At 56.2% G+C, this 22038-nt stretch overlaps 1 protein-coding gene across 1 annotated transcript in view; it reads left to right on the forward strand.

Moving 5' to 3' along the window:
• Window positions 1–22038, forward strand: part of LOC139406455 (Ca++-dependent secretion activator 2) — a 266758-nt gene that overhangs the window by 153540 nt on the left and 91180 nt on the right. The window contains exon 13 of the mRNA XM_071149059.1: window positions 15722–15909. Within this exon, the coding sequence (XP_071005160.1) occupies window positions 15722–15909 (188 nt within the window). The remainder of the gene's footprint in view (window positions 1–15721; window positions 15910–22038) is intronic.

Here is a 22038-nt window from a genome sequence, read left to right on the forward strand (position 1 = left end):
GAGAGAGGGGGGGGGAACGAGCGAGAGAGGGGGGGGGGGGGGAACGAGCGAGAGAGGGGGGGGGGGGGACGAGCGAGAGAGGGGGGGGGAACGAGCGAGAGAGGGGGGGGGGGGGAACGAGCGAGAGAGGGGGGGGGGAACGAGCGAGAGAGGGGGGGGGGGGGAACGAGCGAGAGAGGGGGGGGGGAACGAGCGAGAGAGGAGGGGGGGGACGAGCGAGAGAGGGGGGGGGGAACGAGCGAGAGAGAGGGGGGGGGAACGAGCGAGAGAGAGGGGGGGGGAACGTGCGAGAGAGAGGGGGGGGGGGGGGAACGAGCGCGAGAGAGGGGGGGGGGACGAGCGAGAGAGAGGGGGGGGGGACGAGCGAGAGAGAGGGGGGGGGGGACGAGCGAGAGAGGGGGGGGGGACGAGCGAGAGGGGGGGGGGGGGGACGAGCGAGAGGGGTGGAACGAGCGAGAGAGAGAGGGGTGGAACGAGCGAGAGAGAGAGGGGTGGAACGAGCGAGAGAGAGAGGGGTGGAACGAGCGAGAGAGAGAGAGAGGGGTGGAACGAGCGAGAGAGAGAGAGGGGTGGAACGAGCGAGAGAGAGAGAGGGGTGGAACGAGAGAGAGAGAGAGGGGTGGAACGAGAGAGAGAGAGAGGGGTGGAACGAGCGAGAGAGAGAGAGAGGGGTGGAACGAGCGAGAGAGAGAGAGAGGGGTGGAACGAGCGAGAGAGAGAGAGGGGTGGAACGAGCGAGAGAGAGAGAGGGGTGGAACGAGAGAGAGAGAGGGGTGGAACGAGCGAGAGAGAGAGAGGTGGAACGAGCGAGAGAGAGAGAGAGGGGTGGAACGAGCGAGAGAGAGAGAGGGGTGGAACGAGCGAGAGAGAGAGAGGGGTGGAACGAGCGAGAGAGAGAGAGGGGTGGAACGAGCGAGAGAGAGAGGGGTGGAACGAGCGAGAGAGAGAGAGGGGTGGAACGAGCGAGAGAGAGAGAGGGGTGGAACGAGCGAGAGAGAGGGGGGTGGAACGAGCGAGAGAGAGGGGGGTGGAACGAGCGAGAGAGAGGGGGGTGGAGCGAACGAGAGAGAGAGAAGAGGTGGAGCGAACGAGAGAGAGAGGGGGTGGAGCGAACGAGAGAGAGAGGTGGGGAGCGAACAAGAGAGAGAGAGCGGGGGGACGAACGAGAGAGATAGCGGGGGGACGAACGAGAGAGATAGCGGGGGGACGAACGAGAGAGATAGCGGGGGGAGAGAGAGAGAGAGAGAGGGGCGGAACGAGCGAGAGAGAGAGAGAGAGAGAGAGAGAGAGAGAGAGGGGCGGAACGAGCGAGAGAGAGAGAGAGAGGGGCGGAACGAGCGAGAGAGAGAGAGAGGGGCGGAACGAGCGAGAGAGAGAGAGAGAGAGAGAGAGGGGCGGAACGAGCGAGAGAGAGAGAGAGAGAGAGGGGCGGAACGAGCGAGAGAGAGAGAGAGAGGGGCGGAACGAGCGAGAGAGAGAGAGGGGCGGAACGAGCGAGAGAGAGAGAGAGAGGCGCGGAACGAGCGAGAGAGAGAGAGAGAGGGGCGGAACGAGCGAGAGAGAGAGGGGCGGAACGAGCGAGAGAGAGAGGGGCGGAACGGGCGAGAGGGGGGGGGGGGAACGGGCGAGAGAGGGGGGGGGAACGGGCGAGAGAGGGGGGGGGGAACGGGCGAGAGAGGGGGGGGGGGAACGAGCGAGAGAGGGGGGGGGGGAAACGAGCGAGAGAGGGGGGGGGGGGGACGAGCGAGAGAGGGGGGGGGGGGGAACGAGCGAGAGAGGGGGGGGGAACGAGCGAGAGAGGGGGGGGGGGGGGGAACGAGCGAGAGAGGGGGGGGGAACGAGCGAGAGAGGAGGGGGGGGGACGAGCGAGAGAGGGGGGGGGGGAACGAGCGAGAGAGAGGGGGGGGGAACGAGCGAGAGAGAGGGGGGGGGGAACGAGCGAGAGAGAGGGGGGGGGGGGAACGTGCGAGAGAGGGGGGGGGGGGGAACGAGCGCGAGAGAGGGGGGGGGGGGACGAGCGAGAGAGAGGGGGGGGGACGAGCGAGAGAGGGGGGGGGGACGAGCGAGAGAGGGGGGGGGGGACGAGCGAGAGAGGGGGGGGGGGGGACGAGCGAGAGGGGTGGAACGAGCGAGAGAGAGAGGGGTGGAACGAGCGAGAGAGAGAGGGGTGGAACGAGCGAGAGAGAGAGGGGTGGAACGAGCGAGAGAGAGAGAGAGGGGTGGAACGAGCGAGAGAGAGAGAGGGGTGGAACGAGCGAGAGAGAGAGAGGGGTGGAACGAGCGAGAGAGAGAGAGGGGTGGAACGAGAGAGAGAGAGAGGGGTGGAACGAGAGAGAGAGAGAGGGGTGGAACGAGCGAGAGAGAGAGAGAGGGGTGGAACGAGCGAGAGAGAGAGAGGGGTGGAACGAGCGAGAGAGAGAGAGGGGTGGAACGAGAGAGAGAGAGGGGTGGAACGAGCGAGAGAGAGAGAGGGGTGGAACGAGCGAGAGAGAGAGAGAGGGGTGGAACGAGCGAGAGAGAGAGAGGGGTGGAACGAGCGAGAGAGAGAGAGGGGTGGAACGAGCGAGAGAGAGAGGGGTGGAACGAGCGAGAGAGAGAGAGGGGTGGAACGAGCGAGAGAGAGAGAGGGGTGGAACGAGCGAGAGAGAGAGAGGGGTGGAACGAGCGAGAGAGAGGGGGGTGGAACGAGCGAGAGAGAGAGGGGTGGAACGAGCGAGAGAGAGGGGGGTGGAGCGAACGAGAGAGAGAGAAGAGGTGGAGCGAACGAGAGAGAGAGGGGGTGGAGCGAACGAGAGAGAGAGGGGGGGAGCGAACAAGAGAGAGAGAGCGGGGGGACGAACGAGAGAGATAGCGGGGGGACGAACGAGAGAGATAGCGGGGGGACGAACGAGAGAGATAGCGGGGGGACGAACGAGAGAGAGAGCGGGGGGACGAACGAGAGTGAGAGCGGGGAACGAACGAGAGAGAAGGGGTGGAACGAACGAGAGAGAGAGGGGGGTGGAGCGAACGAGAGAGAGAGAAGAGGTGGAGCGAACGAGAGAGAGAGGTGGTGGAGCGAACGAGAGAGAGAGGGGGTGGAGCGAACGAGAGAGAGAGGGGGGGAGCGAACAAGAGAGAGAGAGCGGAGGGACGAACGAGAGAGAGAGCGGGGGGACGAACGAGAGAGAGAGCGGGGGGACGAACGAGAGAGAGAGCGGGGGGACGAACGAGAGTGAGAGCGGGGAACGAACGAGAGAGAAGGGGTGGAACGAACGAGAGAGAGAGGGGGGTGGAGCGAACGAGAGAGAGAGAGGGGGGTGGAACGAACGAGAGAGAGAGGGGGGTGGAACGAACGAGAGAGAGAGAGGGGGGTGGAACGAACGAGAGAGAGAGAGGGGGGTGGAACGAGAGAGAGGGGTGGAACGAGCGAGCGAGAGAGAGAGAGAGGGGTGGAACGAGCGAGAGAGAGAGGGGTGGAACGAGCGAGAGAGAAAGAGAGAGGGGTGGAACGAGCGAGAGAGAGAGGGGTGGAACGAGCGAGAGAGAGAGGGGTGGAACGAGCGAGAGAGAGAGGGGTGGAACGAGCGAGAGAGGGGGGGGGGGGGAACGAGCGCGAGAGAGGGGGGGGGGGGGACGAGCGAGAGAGAGGGGGGGGGGGACGAGCGAGAGAGAGAGAGGGGTGGAACGAGCGAGAGAGAGAGAGGGGTGGAACGAGCGAGAGAGAGGGGTGGAACGAGCGAGAGAGAGAGAGGGGTGGAACGAGCGAGAGAGAGAGAGGGGTGGAACGAGCGAGAGAGAGAGAGGGGTGGAACGAGCGAGAGAGAGAGAGGGGTGGAACGAGCGAGAGAGAGGGGGGTGGAACGAGCGAGAGAGAGGGGGGTGGAACGAGCGAGAGAGAGGGGGGTGGAACGAGCGAGAGAGAGGGGGGTGGAGCGAACGAGAGAGAGAGAAGAGGTGGAGCGAACGAGAGAGAGAGGGGGTGGAGCGAACGAGAGAGAGAGGGGGTGGAGCGAACGAGAGAGAGAGGGGGTGGAGCGAACGAGAGAGAGAGAGGGGGGGAGCGAACAAGAGAGAGAGAGCGGGGGGACGAACGAGAGAGATAGCGGGGGGACGAACGAGAGAGATAGCGGGGGGACGAACGAGAGAGATAGCGGGGGGACGAACGAGAGAGAGAGCGGGGGGACGAACGAGAGTGAGAGCGGGGAACGAACGAGAGAGAAGGGGTGGAACGAACGAGAGAGAGAGGGGGGTGGAGCGAACGAGAGAGAGAGAAGAGGTGGAGCGAACGAGAGAGAGAGGTGGTGGAGCGAACGAGAGAGAGAGGGGGTGGAGCGAACAAGAGAGAGAGGGGGGGAGCGAACAAGAGAGAGAGAGCGGGGGGACGAACGAGAGAGAGAGCGGGGGGACGAACGAGAGAGAGAGCGGGGGGACGAACGAGAGAGAGAGCGGGGGGACGAACGAGAGAGAGAGCGGGGGGACGAACGAGAGTGAGAGCGGGGAACGAACGAGAGAGAAGGGGTGGAACGAACGAGAGAGAGAGGGGGGTGGAACGAACGAGAGAGAGAGAGGGGGGTGGAACGAACGAGAGAGAGAGAGGGGGGTGGAACGAACGAGAGAGAGAGAGGGGGGTGGAACGAGAGAGAGGGGTGGAACGAGCGAGCGAGAGAGAGAGAGAGGGGTGGAACGAGCGAGAGAGAGAGGGGTGGAACGAGAGAGAGAGAGAGGGGTGGAACGAGCGAGAGAGAGAGGGGTGGAACGAGCGAGAGAGAGAGGGGTGGAACGAGCGAGAGAGAGAGGGGTGGAACGAGCGAGAGAGAGAGGGGTGGAACGAGCGAGAGAGAGGGGGGGGGGGAACGAGCGCGAGAGAGAGGGGGGGGGGGGGGACGTGCGAGAGAGAGGGGGGGGGGGGAACGAGCGCGAGAGAGAGGGGGGGGGGGACGAGCGAGAGAGGGGCGGAACGAGCGAGAGAGAGAGAGAGAGGGGCGGAACGAGCGAGAGAGAGAGAGAGAGGGGCGGAACGAGCGAGAGAGAGAGAGAGGGGCGGAACGAGCGAGAGAGAGGGGCGGAACGAGCGAGAGAGAGAGAGAGAGAGAGAGGGGCGGAACGAGCGAGCGAGAGAGAGAGAGGGGCGGAACGAGCGAGAGAGAGAGAGGGGCGGAACGAGAGAGAGAGAGAGAGGGGCGGAACGAGCGAGAGAGAGAGAGAGAGAGAGAGGGGCGGAACGAGCGAGAGAGAGAGAGAGAGAGAGAGAGGGGCGGAACGAGCGAGAGAGAGAGAGAGAGGGGCGGAACGAGCGAGAGAGAGAGAGAGGGGCGGAACGAGCGAGAGAGAGAGAGAGAGAGAGAGAGGGGCGGAACGAGCGAGAGAGAGAGAGAGAGAGAGGGGCGGAACGAGCGAGAGAGAGAGAGAGAGGGGCGGAACGAGCGAGAGAGAGAGAGGGGCGGAACGAGCGAGAGAGAGAGAGAGAGGCGCGGAACGAGCGAGAGAGAGAGAGAGAGGGGCGGAACGAGCGAGAGAGAGAGGGGCGGAACGAGCGAGAGAGAGAGGGGCGGAACGGGCGAGAGAGGGGGGGGGGAACGGGCGAGAGAGGGGGGGAGGGACGGGCGAGAGAGGGGGGGGGGGAACGGGCGAGAGAGGGGGGGGGAACGGGCGAGAGAGGGGGGGGGGGAACGAGCGAGAGAGGGGGGGGGGAACGAGCGAGAGAGGGGGGGGGGGAACGAGCGAGAGAGGGGGGGGGGGGGGAACGAGCGAGAGAGGGGGGGGGGGGAACGAGCGAGAGAGGGGGGGGGGGGGGAACGAGCGAGAGAGGAGGGGGGGACGAGCGAGAGAGGGGGGGGGGAACGAGCGAGAGAGAGGGGGGGGGAACGAGCGAGAGAGAGGGGGGGGGGAACGAGCGAGAGAGAGGGGGGGGAACGTGCGAGAGAGAGGGGGGGGGGGGGAACGAGCGCGAGAGGGGGGGGGGACGAGCGAGAGAGAGGGGGGGGGGACGAGCGAGAGAGGGGGGGGGGGACGAGCGAGAGAGGGGGGGGGGGGGACGAGCGAGAGAGGGGGGGGGGGGGACGAGCGAGAGGGGTGGAACGAGCGAGAGAGAGAGGGGTGGAACGAGCGAGAGAGAGAGGGGTGGAACGAGCGAGAGAGAGAGGGGTGGAACGAGCGAGAGAGAGAGGGGTGGAACGAGCGAGAGAGAGAGAGAGGGGTGGAACGAGCGAGAGAGAGAGAGGGGTGGAACGAGCGAGAGAGAGAGAGGGGTGGAACGAGAGAGAGAGAGAGGGGTGGAACGAGAGAGAGAGAGAGGGGTGGAACGAGCGAGAGAGAGAGAGAGGGGTGGAACGAGCGAGAGAGAGAGAGGGGTGGAACGAGCGAGAGAGAGAGAGGGGTGGAACGAGAGAGAGAGAGGGGTGGAACGAGCGAGAGAGAGAGAGGGGTGGAACGAGCGAGAGAGAGAGAGAGGGGTGGAACGAGCGAGAGAGAGAGAGGGGTGGAACGAGCGAGAGAGAGAGAGGGGTGGAACGAGCGAGAGAGAGAGAGGGGTGGAACGAGCGAGAGAGAGAGAGGGGTGGAACGAGCGAGAGAGAGAGAGGGGTGGAACGAGCGAGAGAGAGAGAGGGGTGGAGCGAGCGAGAGAGAGGGGGGTGGAACGAGCGAGAGAGAGGGGGGTGGAACGAGCGAGAGAGAGGGCGGTGGAGCGAACGAGAGAGAGAGAAGAGGTGGAGCGAACGAGAGAGAGAGGGGGTGGAGCGAACGAGAGAGAGAGGGGGTGGACGAACGAGAGAGATAGCGGGGGGACGAACGAGAGAGATAGCGGGGGGAGAGAGAGAGAGAGAGAGGGGCGGAACGAGCGAGAGAGAGAGAGAGAGAGAGAGAGAGAGAGAGGGGCGGAACGAGCGAGAGAGAGAGAGAGAGGGGCGGAACGAGCGAGAGAGAGAGAGAGGGGCGGAACGAGCGAGAGAGAGAGAGAGAGAGAGAGAGGGGCGGAACGAGCGAGAGAGAGAGAGAGAGAGAGGGGCGGAACGAGCGAGAGAGAGAGAGAGAGGGGCGGAACGAGCGAGAGAGAGAGAGGGGCGGAACGAGCGAGAGAGAGAGAGAGAGGCGCGGAACGAGCGAGAGAGAGAGAGAGAGGGGCGGAACGAGCGAGAGAGAGAGGGGCGGAACGAGCGAGAGAGAGAGGGGCGGAACGGGCGAGAGGGGGGGGGGGAACGGGCGAGAGAGGGGGGGGGGGAACGGGCGAGAGAGGGGGGGGGGAACGGGCGAGAGAGGGGGGGGGGGGGGGAACGGGCGAGAGAGGGGGGGGGGGAACGAGCGAGAGAGGGGGGGGGGGAACGAGCGAGAGAGGGGGGGGGGGGGGACGAGCGAGAGAGGGGGGGGGGGGGAACGAGCGAGAGAGGGGGGGGGAACGAGCGAGAGAGGGGGGGGGGAACGAGCGAGAGAGGAGGGGGGGGACGAGCGAGAGAGGGGGGGGGGGGGAACGAGCGAGAGAGAGGGGGGGGGAACGAGCGAGAGAGAGGGGGGGGAACGAGCGAGAGAGAGGGGGGGGGGAACGTGCGAGAGAGAGGGGGGGGGGGGAACGAGCGCGAGAGAGGGGGGGGGGGACGAGCGAGAGAGAGGGGGGGGGACGAGCGAGAGAGGGGGGGGGGGACGAGCGAGAGAGGGGGGGGGGGACGAGCGAGAGAGGGGGGGGGGGGGGGGACGAGCGAGAGGGGTGGAACGAGCGAGAGAGAGAGGGGTGGAACGAGCGAGAGAGAGAGGGGTGGAACGAGCGAGAGAGAGAGGGGTGGAACGAGCGAGAGAGAGAGAGGGGTGGAACGAGCGAGAGAGAGAGAGGGGTGGAACGAGAGAGAGAGAGAGGGGTGGAACGAGAGAGAGAGAGAGGGGTGGAACGAACGAGAGAGAGAGAGAGGGGTGGAACGAGCGAGAGAGAGAGAGGGGTGGAACGAGCGAGAGAGAGAGAGGGGTGGAACGAGAGAGAGAGAGGGGTGGTACGAGCGAGAGAGAGAGAGGGGTGGAACGAGCGAGAGAGAGAGAGAGGGGTGGAACGAGCGAGAGAGAGAGAGGGGTGGAACGAGCGAGAGAGAGAGAGGGGTGGAACGAGCGAGAGAGAGAGGGGTGGAACGAGCGAGAGAGAGAGAGGGGTGGAACGAGCGAGAGAGAGAGAGGGGTGGAACGAGCGAGAGAGAGAGAGGGGTGGAACGAGCGAGAGAGAGGGGGGTGGAACGAGCGAGAGAGAGGGGGGTGGAACGAGCGAGAGAGAGGGGGGTGGAGCGAACGAGAGAGAGAGAAGAGGTGGAGCGAACGAGAGAGAGAGGGGGTGGAGCGAACGAGAGAGAGAGGGGGTGGAGCGAACGAGAGAGAGAGGGGGGGAGCGAACAAGAGAGAGAGAGCGGGGGGACGAACGAGAGAGATAGCGGGGGGACGAACGAGAGAGATAGCGGGGGGACGAACGAGAGAGATAGCGGGGGGACGAACGAGAGAGAGAGCGGGGGGACGAACGAGAGTGAGAGCGGGGAACGAACGAGAGAGAAGGGGTGGAACGAACGAGAGAGAGAGGGGGGTGGAGCGAACGAGAGAGAGAGAAGAGGTGGAGCGAACGAGAGAGAGAGGTGGTGGAGCGAACGAGAGAGAGAGGGGGTGGAGCGAACGAGAGAGAGAGGGGGGGAGCGAACAAGAGAGAGAGAGCGGAGGGACGAACGAGAGAGAGAGCGGGGGGACGAACGAGAGAGAGAGCGGGGGGACGAACGAGAGAGAGAGCGGGGGGACGAACGAGAGTGAGAGCGGGGAACGAACGAGAGAGAAGGGGTGGAACGAACGAGAGAGAGAGGGGGGTGGAACGAACGAGAGAGAGAGGGGGGTGGAACGAACGAGAGAGAGAGAGGGGGGTGGAACGAACGAGAGAGAGAGAGGGGGGTGGAACGAGAGAGAGGGGTGGAACGAGCGAGCGAGAGAGAGAGAGAGGGGTGGAACGAGCGAGAGAGAGAGGGGTGGAACGAGCGAGAGAGAGAGAGAGAGGGGTGGAACGAGCGAGAGAGAGAGGGGTGGAACGAGCGAGAGAGAGAGGGGTGGAACGAGCGAGAGAGAGAGGGGTGGAACGAGCGAGAGAGAGGGGGGGGGGGGGAACGAGCGCGAGAGAGAGGGGGGGGGGGGGACGAGCGAGAGAGAGGGGGGGGGGAACGTGCGAGAGAGAGGGGGGGGGGGAACGAGCGCGAGAGAGAGGGGGGGGGGACGAGCGAGAGAGAGGGGGGGGGGACGAGCGAGAGAGAGGGGGAGGGGGAACGAGAGAGAGGGGGAGGGGGAACGAGAGAGAGGGGGAGGGGGAACGAGAGAGGGGGGGGGGGGGGCGAGCGAGAGAGGGGGGGGGGGGACGAGCGAGAGAGAGAGGGGTGGAACGAGCGAGAGAGAAAGGGTGGAACGAGCGAGAGAGAAAGGGTGGAACGAGCGAGTGAGAGAGGGGTGGAACGAGCGAGAGAGAGAGGGGTGGAACGAGCGAGAGAGAGAGAGGGGTGGAACGAGCGAGAGAGAGAGAGGGGTGGAACGAGCGAGAGAGAGAGAGGGGTGGAACGAGCGAGAGAGAGAGAGAGGGGTGGAACGAGCGAGAGAGAGAGAGGGGTGGAACGAGCGAGAGAGAGAGAGGGGTGGAACGAGCGAGAGAGAGAGAGGGGTGGAACGAGCGAGAGAGAGAGAGGGGTGGAACGAGCGAGAGAGAGGGGTGGAACGAGCGAGAGAGAGGGGGGTGGAACGAGCGAGAGAGAGGGGGGTGGAACGAGCGAGAGAGAGGGGGGTGGAACGAGCGAGAGAGAGGGGGGTGGAGCGAACGAGAGAGAGAGAAGAGGTGGAGCGAACGAGAGAGAGAGGGGGTGGAGCGAACGAGAGAGAGAGGGGGTGGAGCGAACGAGAGCGAGAGGGGGGGGAACGAGCGAGCGAGAAGGGGTGGAGCGAACAAGAGAGACAGCGGGGTGGAACGAACGAGAGAGAGAGGGGGTGGAGCGAACGAGAGAGAGAGCGGGGGGACGAACGAGAGAGAGAGCGGGGGGACGAACGAGAGTGAGAGCGGGGGGACGAACGAGAGAGAGCGCGGGGAACGAACGAGAGAGAGCGCGGGGAACGAACGAGAGAGAGCGGGGGGAACGAACGAGAGAGAGCGGGGGGAACGAGCGAGAGAGAGAGGGGTGGAACGAGCGAGAGAGAGAGAGAGGGGTGGAACGAGCGAGAGAGAGAGAGGGGTGGAACGAGAGAGAGAGAGAGGGGTGGAACGAGAGAGAGAGAGAGGGGTGGAACGAGAGAGAGAGAGAGGGGTGGAACGAGCGAGAGAGAGAGAGGGGTGGAACGAGCGAGAGAGAGAGAGGGGTGGAACGAGCGAGAGAGAGAGAGGGGTGGAACGAGCGAGAGAGAGAGAGGGGTGGAACGAGAGAGAGAGAGGGGTGGAACGAGCGAGAGAGAGAGAGGGGTGGAACGAGCGAGAGAGAGAGAGGGGTGGAACGAGCGAGAGAGAGAGAGGGGTGGAACGAGCGAGAGAGAGAGGGGTGGAACGAGCGAGAGAGAGAGAGGGGTGGAACGAGCGAGAGAGAGGGGTGGAACGAGCGAGAGAGAGAGAGGGGTGGAACGAGCGAGAGAGAGGGGGGTGGAGCGAACGAGAGAGAGAGAAGAGGTGGAGCGAACGAGAGAGAGAGAAGAGGTGGAGCGAACGAGAGAGAGAGGGGGTGGAGCGAACGAGAGAGAGAGGGGGTGGAGCGAACGAGAGAGAGAGGGGGTGGAGCGAACGAGAGAGAGAGGGGGTGGAGCGAACGAGAGAGAGAGGGGGGGAGCGAACAAGAGAGAGAGAGCGGGGGGACGAACGAGAGAGATAGCGGGGGGACGAACGAGAGAGATAGCGGGGGGACGAACGAGAGAGAGAGCGGGGGGACGAACGAGAGTGAGAGCGGGGAACGAACGAGAGAGAAGGGGTGGAACGAACGAGAGAGAGAGGGGGGTGGAGCGAACGAGAGAGAGAGAAGAGGTGGAGCGAACGAGAGAGAGAGGTGGTGGAGCGAACGAGAGAGAGAGGGGGTGGAGCGAACGAGAGAGAGAGGGGGGGAGCGAACAAGAGAGAGAGAGCGGGGGGACGAACGAGAGAGAGAGCGGGGGGACGAACGAGAGAGAGAGAGCGGGGGGACGAACGAGAGAGAGAGCGGGGGGACGAACGAGAGTGAGAGCGGGGAACGAACGAGAGAGAAGGGGTGGAACGAACGAGAGAGAGAGGGGGGTGGAACGAACGAGAGAGAGAGGGGGGTGGAGCGAACGAGAGAGAGAGAGGGGGGTGGAACGAACGAGAGAGAGAGAGGGGGGTGGAACGAGAGAGAGGGGTGGAACGAGCGAGCGAGAGAGAGAGCGAGGGGTGGAACGAGCGAGAGAGAGAGGGGTGGAACGAGCGAGAGAGAGAGAGAGAGGGGTGGAACGAGCGAGAGAGAGAGGGGTGGAACGAGCGAGAGAGAGAGGGGTGGAACGAGCGAGAGAGAGAGGGGTGGAACGAGCGAGAGAGAGAGGGGTGGAACGAGCGAGAGAGGGGGGGGGGGAACGAGCGCGAGGGAGGGGGGGGGGGGACGAGCGAGAGAGAGGGGGGGGGGGGAACGTGCGAGAGAGAGGGGGGGGGGGGGAACGAGCGCGAGAGAGAGGGGGGGGGGGGGGACGAGCGAGAGAGAGGGGGGGGGGGACGAGCGAGAGAGAGGGGGAGGGGGAACGAGAGAGAGGGGGAGGGGGAACGAGAGAGAGGGGGAGGGGGAACGAGAGAGAGGGGGAGGGGGAACGAGAGAGGGGGGGGGGACGAGCGAGAGAGGGGGGGGGGGGCGAGCGAGAGAGAGAGGGGTGGAACGAGCGAGAGAGAAAGGGTGGAACGAGCGAGAGAGAAAGGGTGGAACGAGCGAGAGAGAAAGGGTGGAACGAGCGAGTGAGAGAGGGGTGGAACGAGCGAGAGAGAGAGGGGTGGAACGAGCGAGAGAGAGAGGGGTGGAACGAGCGAGAGAGAGAGAGGGGTGGAACGAGCGAGAGAGAGAGAGGGGTGGAACGAGCGAGAGAGAGAGAGGGGTGGAACGAGCGAGAGAGAGAGAGGGGTGGAACGAGCGAGAGAGAGAGAGGGGTGGAACGAGCGAGAGAGAGAGAGGGGTGGAACGAGCGAGAGAGAGAGAGGGGTGGAACGAGCGAGAGAGAGAGAGGGGTGGAACGAGCGAGAGAGAGAGAGGGGTGGAACGAGCGAGAGAGAGAGAGGGGTGGAACGAGCGAGAGAGAGGGGGGTGGAACGAGCGAGAGAGAGGGGGGTGGAGCGAGCGAGAGAGAGAGAAGAGGTGGAGCGAACGAGAGAGAGAGGGGGTGGAGCGAACGAGAGAGAGAGGGGGTGGAGCGAACGAGAGAGAGAGGGGGGGGAACGAGCGAGCGAGAAGGGGTGGAGCGAACAAGAGAGACAGCGGGGTGGAACGAACGAGAGAGAGAGGGGGTGGAGCGAACGAGAGAGAGAGAGCGGGGGGACGAACGAGAGAGAGAGCGGGGGGACGAACGAGAGTGAGAGCGGGGGGACGAACGAGAGAGAGCGCGGGGAACGAACGAGAGAGAGCGCGGGGAACGAACGAGAGAGAGCGGGGGGAACGAACGAGAGAGAGCGGGGGGAACGAGCGAGAGAGAGAGGGGGGGAACGAGCGAGAGAGAGAGGGGTGGAGCGAGCGAGCGAGAAGGGGTGGAGCGAACGAGAGAGACAGCGGGGTGGAACGAACGAGAGAGAGAGGGGGTGGAGCGAACGAGAGAGAGAGAGGGGGGGAAAGAGCGAGAGAGAGAGGGGTGGAGCGAGCGAGCGAGAAGGGGTGGAGCGAACGAGAGAGACAGCGGGGTGGAACGAACGAGAGAGAGAGGGGGTGGAGCGAACGAGAGAGAGAGAGCGGGGGGACGAACGAGAGAGAGAGCGGGGGGACGAACGAGAGTGAGAGCGGGGGGACGAACGAGAGAGAGCGCGGTGAACGAACGAGAGAGAGAGCGGGGAACGAACGAGAGAGAGCGGGGGGAACGAACGAGAGAGCGGGGGGAACGAACGAGAGAGAGCGGGGGGAACGAACGAGAGAGAGCGGGGGGATGCGAACGAGAGAAACAGCGGGGGGGATGCGAACGAGAGAAACAGCGGGGGGGGTGCGAACGAGAGAGACAGCGGGGGGGTGCGAACGAGAGAGACAGCGGGGGGATGCGAACGAGAGAGACAGCGGGGGGGTGCGAACGAGAGAGACAGCGGTGGGGTGCGAACGAGAGAGACAGCGGTGGGGTGCGAACGAGAGAGACAGCGGGGGGTGCGAACGAGAGAGACAGCGGGGTGGGCGAACGAGGTAGAGCGAGAGGGGGGGAACGAACGAGGGGGGGGGGGGGGGGGACGAACGAGAGAGGGGGGGGAACGAACGAGAGAGGGGGGCGAACGAACGAGAGAGGGGGGAATGAACTGGAGAGGGGGGAATGAACAAACGAGAGAGAGAAGGGGTGGAACGAACGAGAGAGAAAAGGGGTGGAACGAACGAGAGAGAAAAGGGGTGGAACGAACGAGAGAGAGAAGGGGTGGAACGAACGAGAGAGAGAAGGGGTGGAACGAACGAGAGAGAGAAGGGGTGGAACGAACGAGAGAGAAGGGGTGGAACGAACGAGAGAGAGAAGGGGTGGAACGAACGAGAGAGAGAAGGGGTGGAACGAACGAGAGAGAGAAGGGGTGGAACGAACGAGAGAGAGAAGGGGTGGAACGAACGAGAGAGAGAAGGGGTGGAACGAACGAGAGAGAGAAGGGGTGGAACGAACGAGAGAGAAGGGGTGGAACGAACGAGAGAGAGAAGGGGTGGAACGAACGAGAGAGAGAAGGGGTGGAACGAACGAGAGAGAGAAGGGGTGGAACGAACGAGAGAGAGAAGGGGTGGAGCGAACGAGAGAGAGAAGGGGTGGAACGAACGAGAGAGGGGGGGTGGAACGAGAGAGGTTGGGATGGGAGGACTATCGAGAGAGAGGGGGACGGGGGAATGAATGAGAGAGGGGGGACGGGGGAACGAATGAGAGGGGTGGGACGGGGGAAAGAACGAAAGATAGGGGGACGAACGAGAGAGGGTGGGTGAACGAAAGAGAGCGGGAGGAACGGACGAAAGAGAGAGATGGGGGGAACAAACGAAAGAGGGGAGAACGAAAGAGAGTTGGGAAATGAACGATAGAAAGAGGGAGAGAGAGAGAAAAGGAATGATTCAGATGGTGAGAGAGAATGACTAAAGGAGGAGTTAAAGGGAGAATTAGAGAAGTTGAAGTGACGGAGAGAGAGAAAAGAAATGTGTGGTGAAGTCAGGTCATTTCCAACTCACTTAATGAAGCTATGTTTTATTGACTGTACAAAGAGTCTCTGACCGTGCATTAAGACATGAAGGAGTCCTATTCTATCCAGGATTGAAATCTTTGACCCAGTCCCTATCATGTCTTAAGATGTAGGTTTCTATTATTTGCAGTATGAGGAAGACCAAGAATTGGAGCCCGTTATCATTTGTATCCATTGGCATGTTGTTGTTTCTGACTCGAAATCTCAAGAAAAATAGAAAGATTTATTCTGCCTTCCATTTAAGGATCAAGTGCAAATTGAATGTGGAAATAGAAAGGATTCAGAGAGACAGATTTGTAGGACACAGTATTGCACATGTCTGGGTCTCTCCCAGGTCAACCATCGCCACCCGAAGAGTCACGGTTGCCATGCCAGGGATCTATTGGCGTCGTTATGGGCGACTGCTCGGCGGAGGTGCTAATTTGTTAATATTCCTTCCGAGAGGCGTCTTAATTAGGTGTAAGATTCATGCCTAATTTAGTTATTATGCGCAGGATGAATGAACTAATGAACGTTCCAAGATTTCAGATCACTTCCTGCTTTGAGTAAATTTATTTTTAATTTTTTTGGTGAATTAATTGTTGGCGGGTTAACCTTGCTCTCATTTGTTTAATCATTGGAAATAGTCTGGGATTTTCTCTTTAACTGCTTATTGCAGAGGGTCTGTATTTACAGTGATAATGGACAGTAAAAAAACTAACATCAGAATATATATTTTTTTCAACAAAACAAAAGGATCTCGATCGACTTTGAAAGGTCTCAAACCAAATGGAAACTGTGTAGAAATAATGGACCTCCATTTATAGTCTCTTCTCTCTGTCCAGCTTGATAACAGTAATTGAAATGAAAGCTTAACAGTCAGGGAGTTTCGAAAATTACAAAAGCAATAGATGGAGGAATATTTTTATGCTAAGTTTGATATAATAAATATAAGGCAAGGATTTTAAGGATTTTAATTGCGGCAATCCGGGCCTTGGTGAAGACTGAATGTGGCCTGCGGTGAAATGAGTTTGACACCCCTGATCTATATAAATAAAAAACATCTAGTTTCCAATCAATGTTGGCATAGAAGGCTATGGCCCGTGGTCTGGTCAAACGGTAATGCTTCTACGGAACCATATACAATCCCCCCGCAGCCGGTGTCCCGGTTCCATCCCCACTTCAGCACTACGCATTTCTCATCTCTCTATTCATTTGCTCCCATCTTTTCACAAATAAAATAAACATACGTAAGGTGTTCAACATTCCATCCTCCTTTAAAAAAAGAAAAGAAGCTGTAATGATTTATTTGTTGTTTTTTTTCTCCAGAGATTCCGGCAGACCATCCTGTTAGAGACCATCAGTGGCAGGCATCCCAATAAGTCAAAACTATCCTCTCTAGCCTTTCCTCTGTGTCCACAGGGATGGTTCAGTCCAGGTCAGGTGTTTGTGCTGGATGAATACTGCGCCCGCTACGGTGTGAGGGGCTGCCACCGCCACCTCAGCTACCTCCGGGACCTGATGGAGTACTCTGAGAACAACACCCTGGTCGACCCCACCCTCCTGCATTACAGCTATGCCTTCTGTGCCTCCCACATCCATGGCAATAGGTACATACATCAAAAGCTCCACAAATGAGTTAAGTGTTGTATTAAAGCAACTACAGGTTTTTGCTTGTACTGTTTGCCGAACTGAAATGTCTCCGAAGCTCAGATGGTCAGTGTCAAGGTGATTTAAAAAAAAAATCTATAACCAGTGAAAAGACTCATCCCACTGTGAAAAACTGATTGAATCAACGTTGTTTCCACGTCATTTCAACCCAACAAAAGTAAATGTGATGGTGTGGAATCAACATGGAAAACTGATTGGATTTACAAAAAGTCATCAACGTAGGGAGATGAATTTAGTCTTGTTTTCACCCAACTTTTAACCTAAATCCCATGACATGGTGACGTTTTTTTGTTGATTTCACGTTAGTTTCAACCCAACCAAACTGATGTCTGTGCCTGGTGGGAATCTTGTTCACACTCTTCCATTCATTGCCCCAATAGTATGTCATACACCCATAGAAAAGCTTGTGTACTTTTTATTTCACATTTCAGAAATCAAGGAATCAGAAATATTTAGGTAAAAGAGAAACTGTGGGCTTTTGTGTGATGTAAAGACGAGTCCTGCAAAGAGACTTGATAATACCACAATAGTAACCACCCACCCAGGTTGGCTCTTTCAATTTCTTTTTCATTTCTCCATTCTTTGAGAAAGAGGGAGAACGTGTACGGAGTCTCTGCATGCAAATGAACACTTAGCTGTTAACTCTGCATCATAGCGTAGTATGATTAGAAAATGAATACAGGTTCTATATCAGTTTTTAATTGGTTGATAATTGTTCCCTTTTCATCCTCCATATTTTCTTCTTATATATTTTTCTTTGGTTTATCATTTCATTTCTACACACAATTTCTGAAACGATATATGTTTGAGTGTTGATGTTTAGATTTAACCAAATATCCAAGGTTTTTACACAGAGAAAAATGTTCACGACCACCAAATAATTATAATGAAATATAATCATATTTTCTGGACATGAGTTAGTACAGTACTTTTGTCAAAAGCATGTCATTTGTTTCTTGTATTTAGTATTTAGTCTGATATGAGCAGTATGCCTTGGCCACTTGTCGGCTTAACAGCTCCTCTCTATCCCTCTTAAGGCATCCGCATGCTTCCCATTATGATTACATTTTGTGACATTTTTGTTTGTTTTCATCTTTGGACAAGGTTTTTTTGGGGCTTTTCATGCACGCATTCTTTCCTGAGGTAAGCCGAAGTTTGGTAGCCGAAGTCTTCAGTAAAGCCGCATTCTTCAATAAAGTGTTTGTTGTCATTCAACGAGACAACTACTTTTCATGCGCATTTTTTTCACTTGAGAAATACTGCACCAAACATCTTGGATGTGAAATTCCATGACGAAGACCTCTGCAAAAACTTCAAAATGGATTTCAGATTTCTTGAGTTACTCTATCTAGGAAGTTTATACTGACTACTGTGTCTCAAGATGGACTAACAGTGCTATTGCTGCTTTTTCCTCGTAATTCAAGCGAAGCTATTTTAAGGGAGTATGGGAGGCACAGCCGAGTTCTGCTAGGAGCATTATGTAGACGCCTTTACGGCTATTAGTTTCCCACTTACCTCAAATAACCCCATGCTTGACTTCCCCTGTGATAAATGCTAATATATGTGCTTTCTCTCTTTGTTGAGTAATTTAGCCAATTAGAGAACGTAATGATTAGCCTCTGTGTAATCACCATGTATAAACAGAGGAGATTGCTGGAACTGGCTTTTTGTCAGTTGGAGTTCTAATTTGAATAATTGATGCCTATTCAGTGCTCTGATGCTGCCAGAAAGGGTGTGGAAGGGAGTGGAAGATGGCATCGGGTAGCATGAGGCCACAGACTGAGATGGAGGTAGCTTTATGCAACAGCCTTATGCAATCTGTAACTTCTTTGTCTTTGTAAACGAAAAGGGGTGGGTCTTGGCGAATGTAACATTTATTTTAAATGATATATTTTTTAAATCTGTCAGATCTGCCGTATACAAAACCCGTGCCTTTTCCTTGTGATGTGTGGGTGCACGCCTGCATTTTGAGGTTAGCCTTTGCACTTTGAGAACAATAGTTGTCAATGAACTGGTTGAGTGTACTGTTTCCTTATCAGAGCTGTCATTTTTTAGCTGTCATAGGTTAGATGCTGTTGCACGAAGTACACTTCCGCCTGTACATTTCCCTTTACGTAGTCTTTTATAATCACACTCTTTGTACAATGGTTGTGAAAGGTGCTTGTGATTTCTGGAAAAAAGGTGTTCCTTGAAAAGGGGACACTAGCTAACTTTGTGACAACTTTTTGTGGATCATTGGTTTTGATTGACGGAAGATGGAAGAGTGGACTCATTGAGCTTTGCCACCAACATGAGTCTGTGCAGGTGTGGCTTGCATCTTCACGGAGACGTGTGTGTTTGGGAGCGGAGCACAGTTACAGCAGCCCATGGCAAAGGGAGCGAAAGGGCAGCACTGTGAGCTGTGTGAACAGTGACAGCGGACACATCTTCTGCTCACCTCCTTCTCACCTGTCACTTCCTATCCCCCGCTTCTCAGAGCCGTCTGGCTCTCATTGGCTCGGGATGTGACCGGAGCTTTTACTTCTGCCACCCTGACTCCTCATGCCACCCATCCCCTGTCTCTCCTAACTGCCAGCCTTGTCTGATCCCCATGCTGCTAAAGGTAGGTGACACGCACACGGTGCCCTGCCACGTGTGGCCGCCGACTCACCATCAGATGACGCCCACTCCTTCGGATGTGATTTACCCAGACATCAGGAAGTTTGGAGCGTGGTCGAAGACGACAGTCATCACTTACAGATGAGCCGTATCCACTGTAAACACCCTGACATGAAACTACAGATGTCCCAACAAGCCTGCAGTAACCTACAGCCCCATCCTGGAGCCTGTTAACCCTTTGTGAGTGGGGGTCAGCGTTTAGCCCCAACTCAAACATGCTTGCTTCATTAAGCATCAACAATGCGTCTGCCCTCGACAAGCTGTCGCACCGCGCCCAGCTCTGACGTGTGCAGCCAAGCATGACAGGAAGTTTGATTGGTTTTGATAGCAGTCGGAGAAACGCTACTGCGGGAAAGCCAGTTACAAGCACAGGGGTTCTACTTGATATTTTAATGGCCTCTCAGGGTATTTTCAATTTGGCCTGTTGCCAACTTTTTGGTGTTAACAAGGTAGACTTTGAGTGCTCGTATCCTTGCAACACTTTGATTTTACAAGGATAGCGACATAGAGATGGTATGTATCAGAGGACGGAACAACTGAAGTGACAGTCTGTTCTTTGTCAGACTCCGTACCGCAAAACTGTCAGTATTGATCAATCATGCAATCTGATGTTTTGCTTGTGTTAATGTGTCTATATTTGTATAAGGCATATTGCCTTTGCTAAATGAACAGATTCTTTATCTTTGTTTATCTTATCTTTGAATTTTAGAATCTGGCCAGCTCACAGGCTGGGACTCAGGCCTAGTGCAGGGATCATCTAGATTCAGCCACTGGACTATTTATTTTCTTGAGGGATGGTTGTGGTGCCAGAACACTAATTGGAAATAATTTGTAGACTGCAAGAAGCCCAAACAGATATATATTTAACTAAAACATAATCATTTAAAACCTTGCTTACCTTTGTATATGATCACGTGTCTCTCTCTTATGGGTGGGTATACTTGGGAACAGAGTTCCAAAATTTTAATTACTTGGAGCTGATTTCCTGTTTTTTTTTTTTTTACGTCCAACAATGGAAATAATAAATAATTAAATAATATACAGTACCAGTCAAACGTTTGGACACCACCTCATTCAATGGTTTTTCTTTATTTTTACCATTTTCTACAATGTAGAATAATAGTGAAGACATCAAAACTATGAAATAACACAGTGTTATTGTTCAAAGTAGCCACTCTATCTATGCCTTGATGATAACTTTGCACACTCTTGGCATTCTCTTAACCAGCTTCACCTGGAATGCTTTTCCAACAGTCTTGAAAGAGTTCCCACATATGCTGAGCACTTGTTGACTGCTTTTCCTTCACTCTTCAGTCCAACTCATCTCAATTGGGTTGAGGTCGGGAGATTGTGGAGGCTACGTCATCTGACGCAGCACTCCATCACTTTCCTTCCTGGTCAAATAGCCCTTACACAGCCTGGAGGTGTGTTGGGTCATTGTCCTGTGGAAAAACAAATGATAGTCTCACTAAGCGCAAACCAGATGGGATGGCGTATTGCTGCAGAATGTGGTGGTAGCCATGCTGATTTAAGTGTGCCTTGAATTCTAAATAAATCACTGACAGTTTCACCAGCAAAGCACCCCCACACCTTCTCCTCAATGCTTTACGGTGGGAACCACACATGCGGAGATCATTGGTCTTGGCCAAAGCAAATCTCTTATTCTTATTGGTGTCCTTTAGTAGTGATTTTTGTTGCAATTTGACCATGAAGGCCTGATTCACGCACTCCTCTGAACAGTTGATGTTGAGATGTGTCTGTTACTTGAACTCTGTGAAGCATTTATTTGGGCTGCAATCTGAGGTGCAGTTAACTCTAAATCACTTATCCTCTGCAGCAGAGGTAACTCTGGGTTTTCCTTTCCTGTGGCGGTCCTTATGAGAGCCAGTTTCATCATAGCGCTTGATGGTTTATGCAACTGCACTTGAAGAAACTTTCAATAGTATAAATAAAGAAAAACCCTTGAGTGAGTACTGTATATGTTCTTTTTTCGCTAAAACCACCCGCGGGACAAATTCGCTGTTCGGGAACCCTGACCTAGTGTATGGCCAAAGGATGGGGAGGGAGGGCTGCTTTACATGGCCCTTATATCTTCATCTGGACGTTTGGACTGGAGTGTGAGAGATGAACAGAACAAGAAATCCACTCCCTTTTTACCACGACATGAAAGAAAATGTCCTTGCCATCCCATGAGTGAGCATACTTGCCCACCCCTCCTAGCACTATCCTTTTTGTGTGTTCCTTTGGGATTAGCTGGTGCTTGTTAAAGGGGGTGGCAGCAGGGGGGGAGTTAATGAATTGACGGATTTAAGGAACAAGTAGTCCTTACAAATGCTGTTGTGAAGAGAGGGCTGTTTTTCATTGTAGACCAGGGCCTTTTGGGGATTGAACGGAGAGCAGTTGAAGTGAAGGCCTGATGTTCAGACACAATACACTACAAGCTTTTCATTGTCACTCCATTTCTTTTTTATAGAGTCCTTTATGACAGCTAAATACTTTTTTACGTTTCTAATGTGAGGTTTATTATTTTACTCTAAAGCCAGGCACATTTTGGATAGGATGGTTTACACTCATATTTATTCTAGAATTACCTTAGTTAGCTTTTTTTTTTGTAACTCTCTTGGCAGAGTAAACAACACGCAAACAATTTGTAAATGCTTCATAACTAAATTGCAATTCACAATTCAGTTTTTCTGCTTCAACTTCAAGTCAAATGAAATGGTATTTGTCACATGCGCCGAATACAACAGGTGAAATGCTTACTGACTACAAGCCCTTAACGAGCAATGCAGTTTTAAGAAATAAGCAGTTTAAAAAATAAGTGTTCAAGTATTTACTAAAATAAATAAAATAAATAAAAAATAAATAAATAAAAGTAAAGAAAATAGTCACAAATATTGTTGCAGATACATCTTGTTCTTCCCTGCTAGAGGCTAATACATAATGTTCAGGAGCTCACTGCATTCGCTTTAATAAGCACAACTCATTAACACAGACAACCTCACCCCCTCCTCTCAGCGAAAGCAGTGCCTTTTTTCTTTCAGTTGAAAGAAGCCCAGGAAGTCAAGGTTAGCAGTCCGGGTAGTGATTGCATTTTCTTCTCTTTCCCCAGAGTGCCTATTAATGGGAAGGCAAGAAGAGAATGGAAGCTTTACAAACATTAAAGTGGCAATCTGTGATTGCTACATCCATTTGTTGACTTTTAAATGAATGATATATAGCCATTGATTCTTGAAAAATATAACTTAAATGAGCAACTGTCCAACCCCATCAGAACCCAAAATATATATATATATTTTTTTTTTTTACATTGTTTGTAAACTATGTCATTCTAAACACTATCATTTATCAACTATCATTTTGATTTAATGGGTGGTCAGTCCTTGCATGCATAGCCCTGTCTATGAATT

Source organism: Oncorhynchus clarkii, chromosome 4 (assembly GCF_045791955.1).
Source record: "Oncorhynchus clarkii lewisi isolate Uvic-CL-2024 chromosome 4, UVic_Ocla_1.0, whole genome shotgun sequence".
NCBI lineage: Eukaryota > Metazoa > Chordata > Actinopteri > Salmoniformes > Salmonidae > Oncorhynchus > Oncorhynchus clarkii.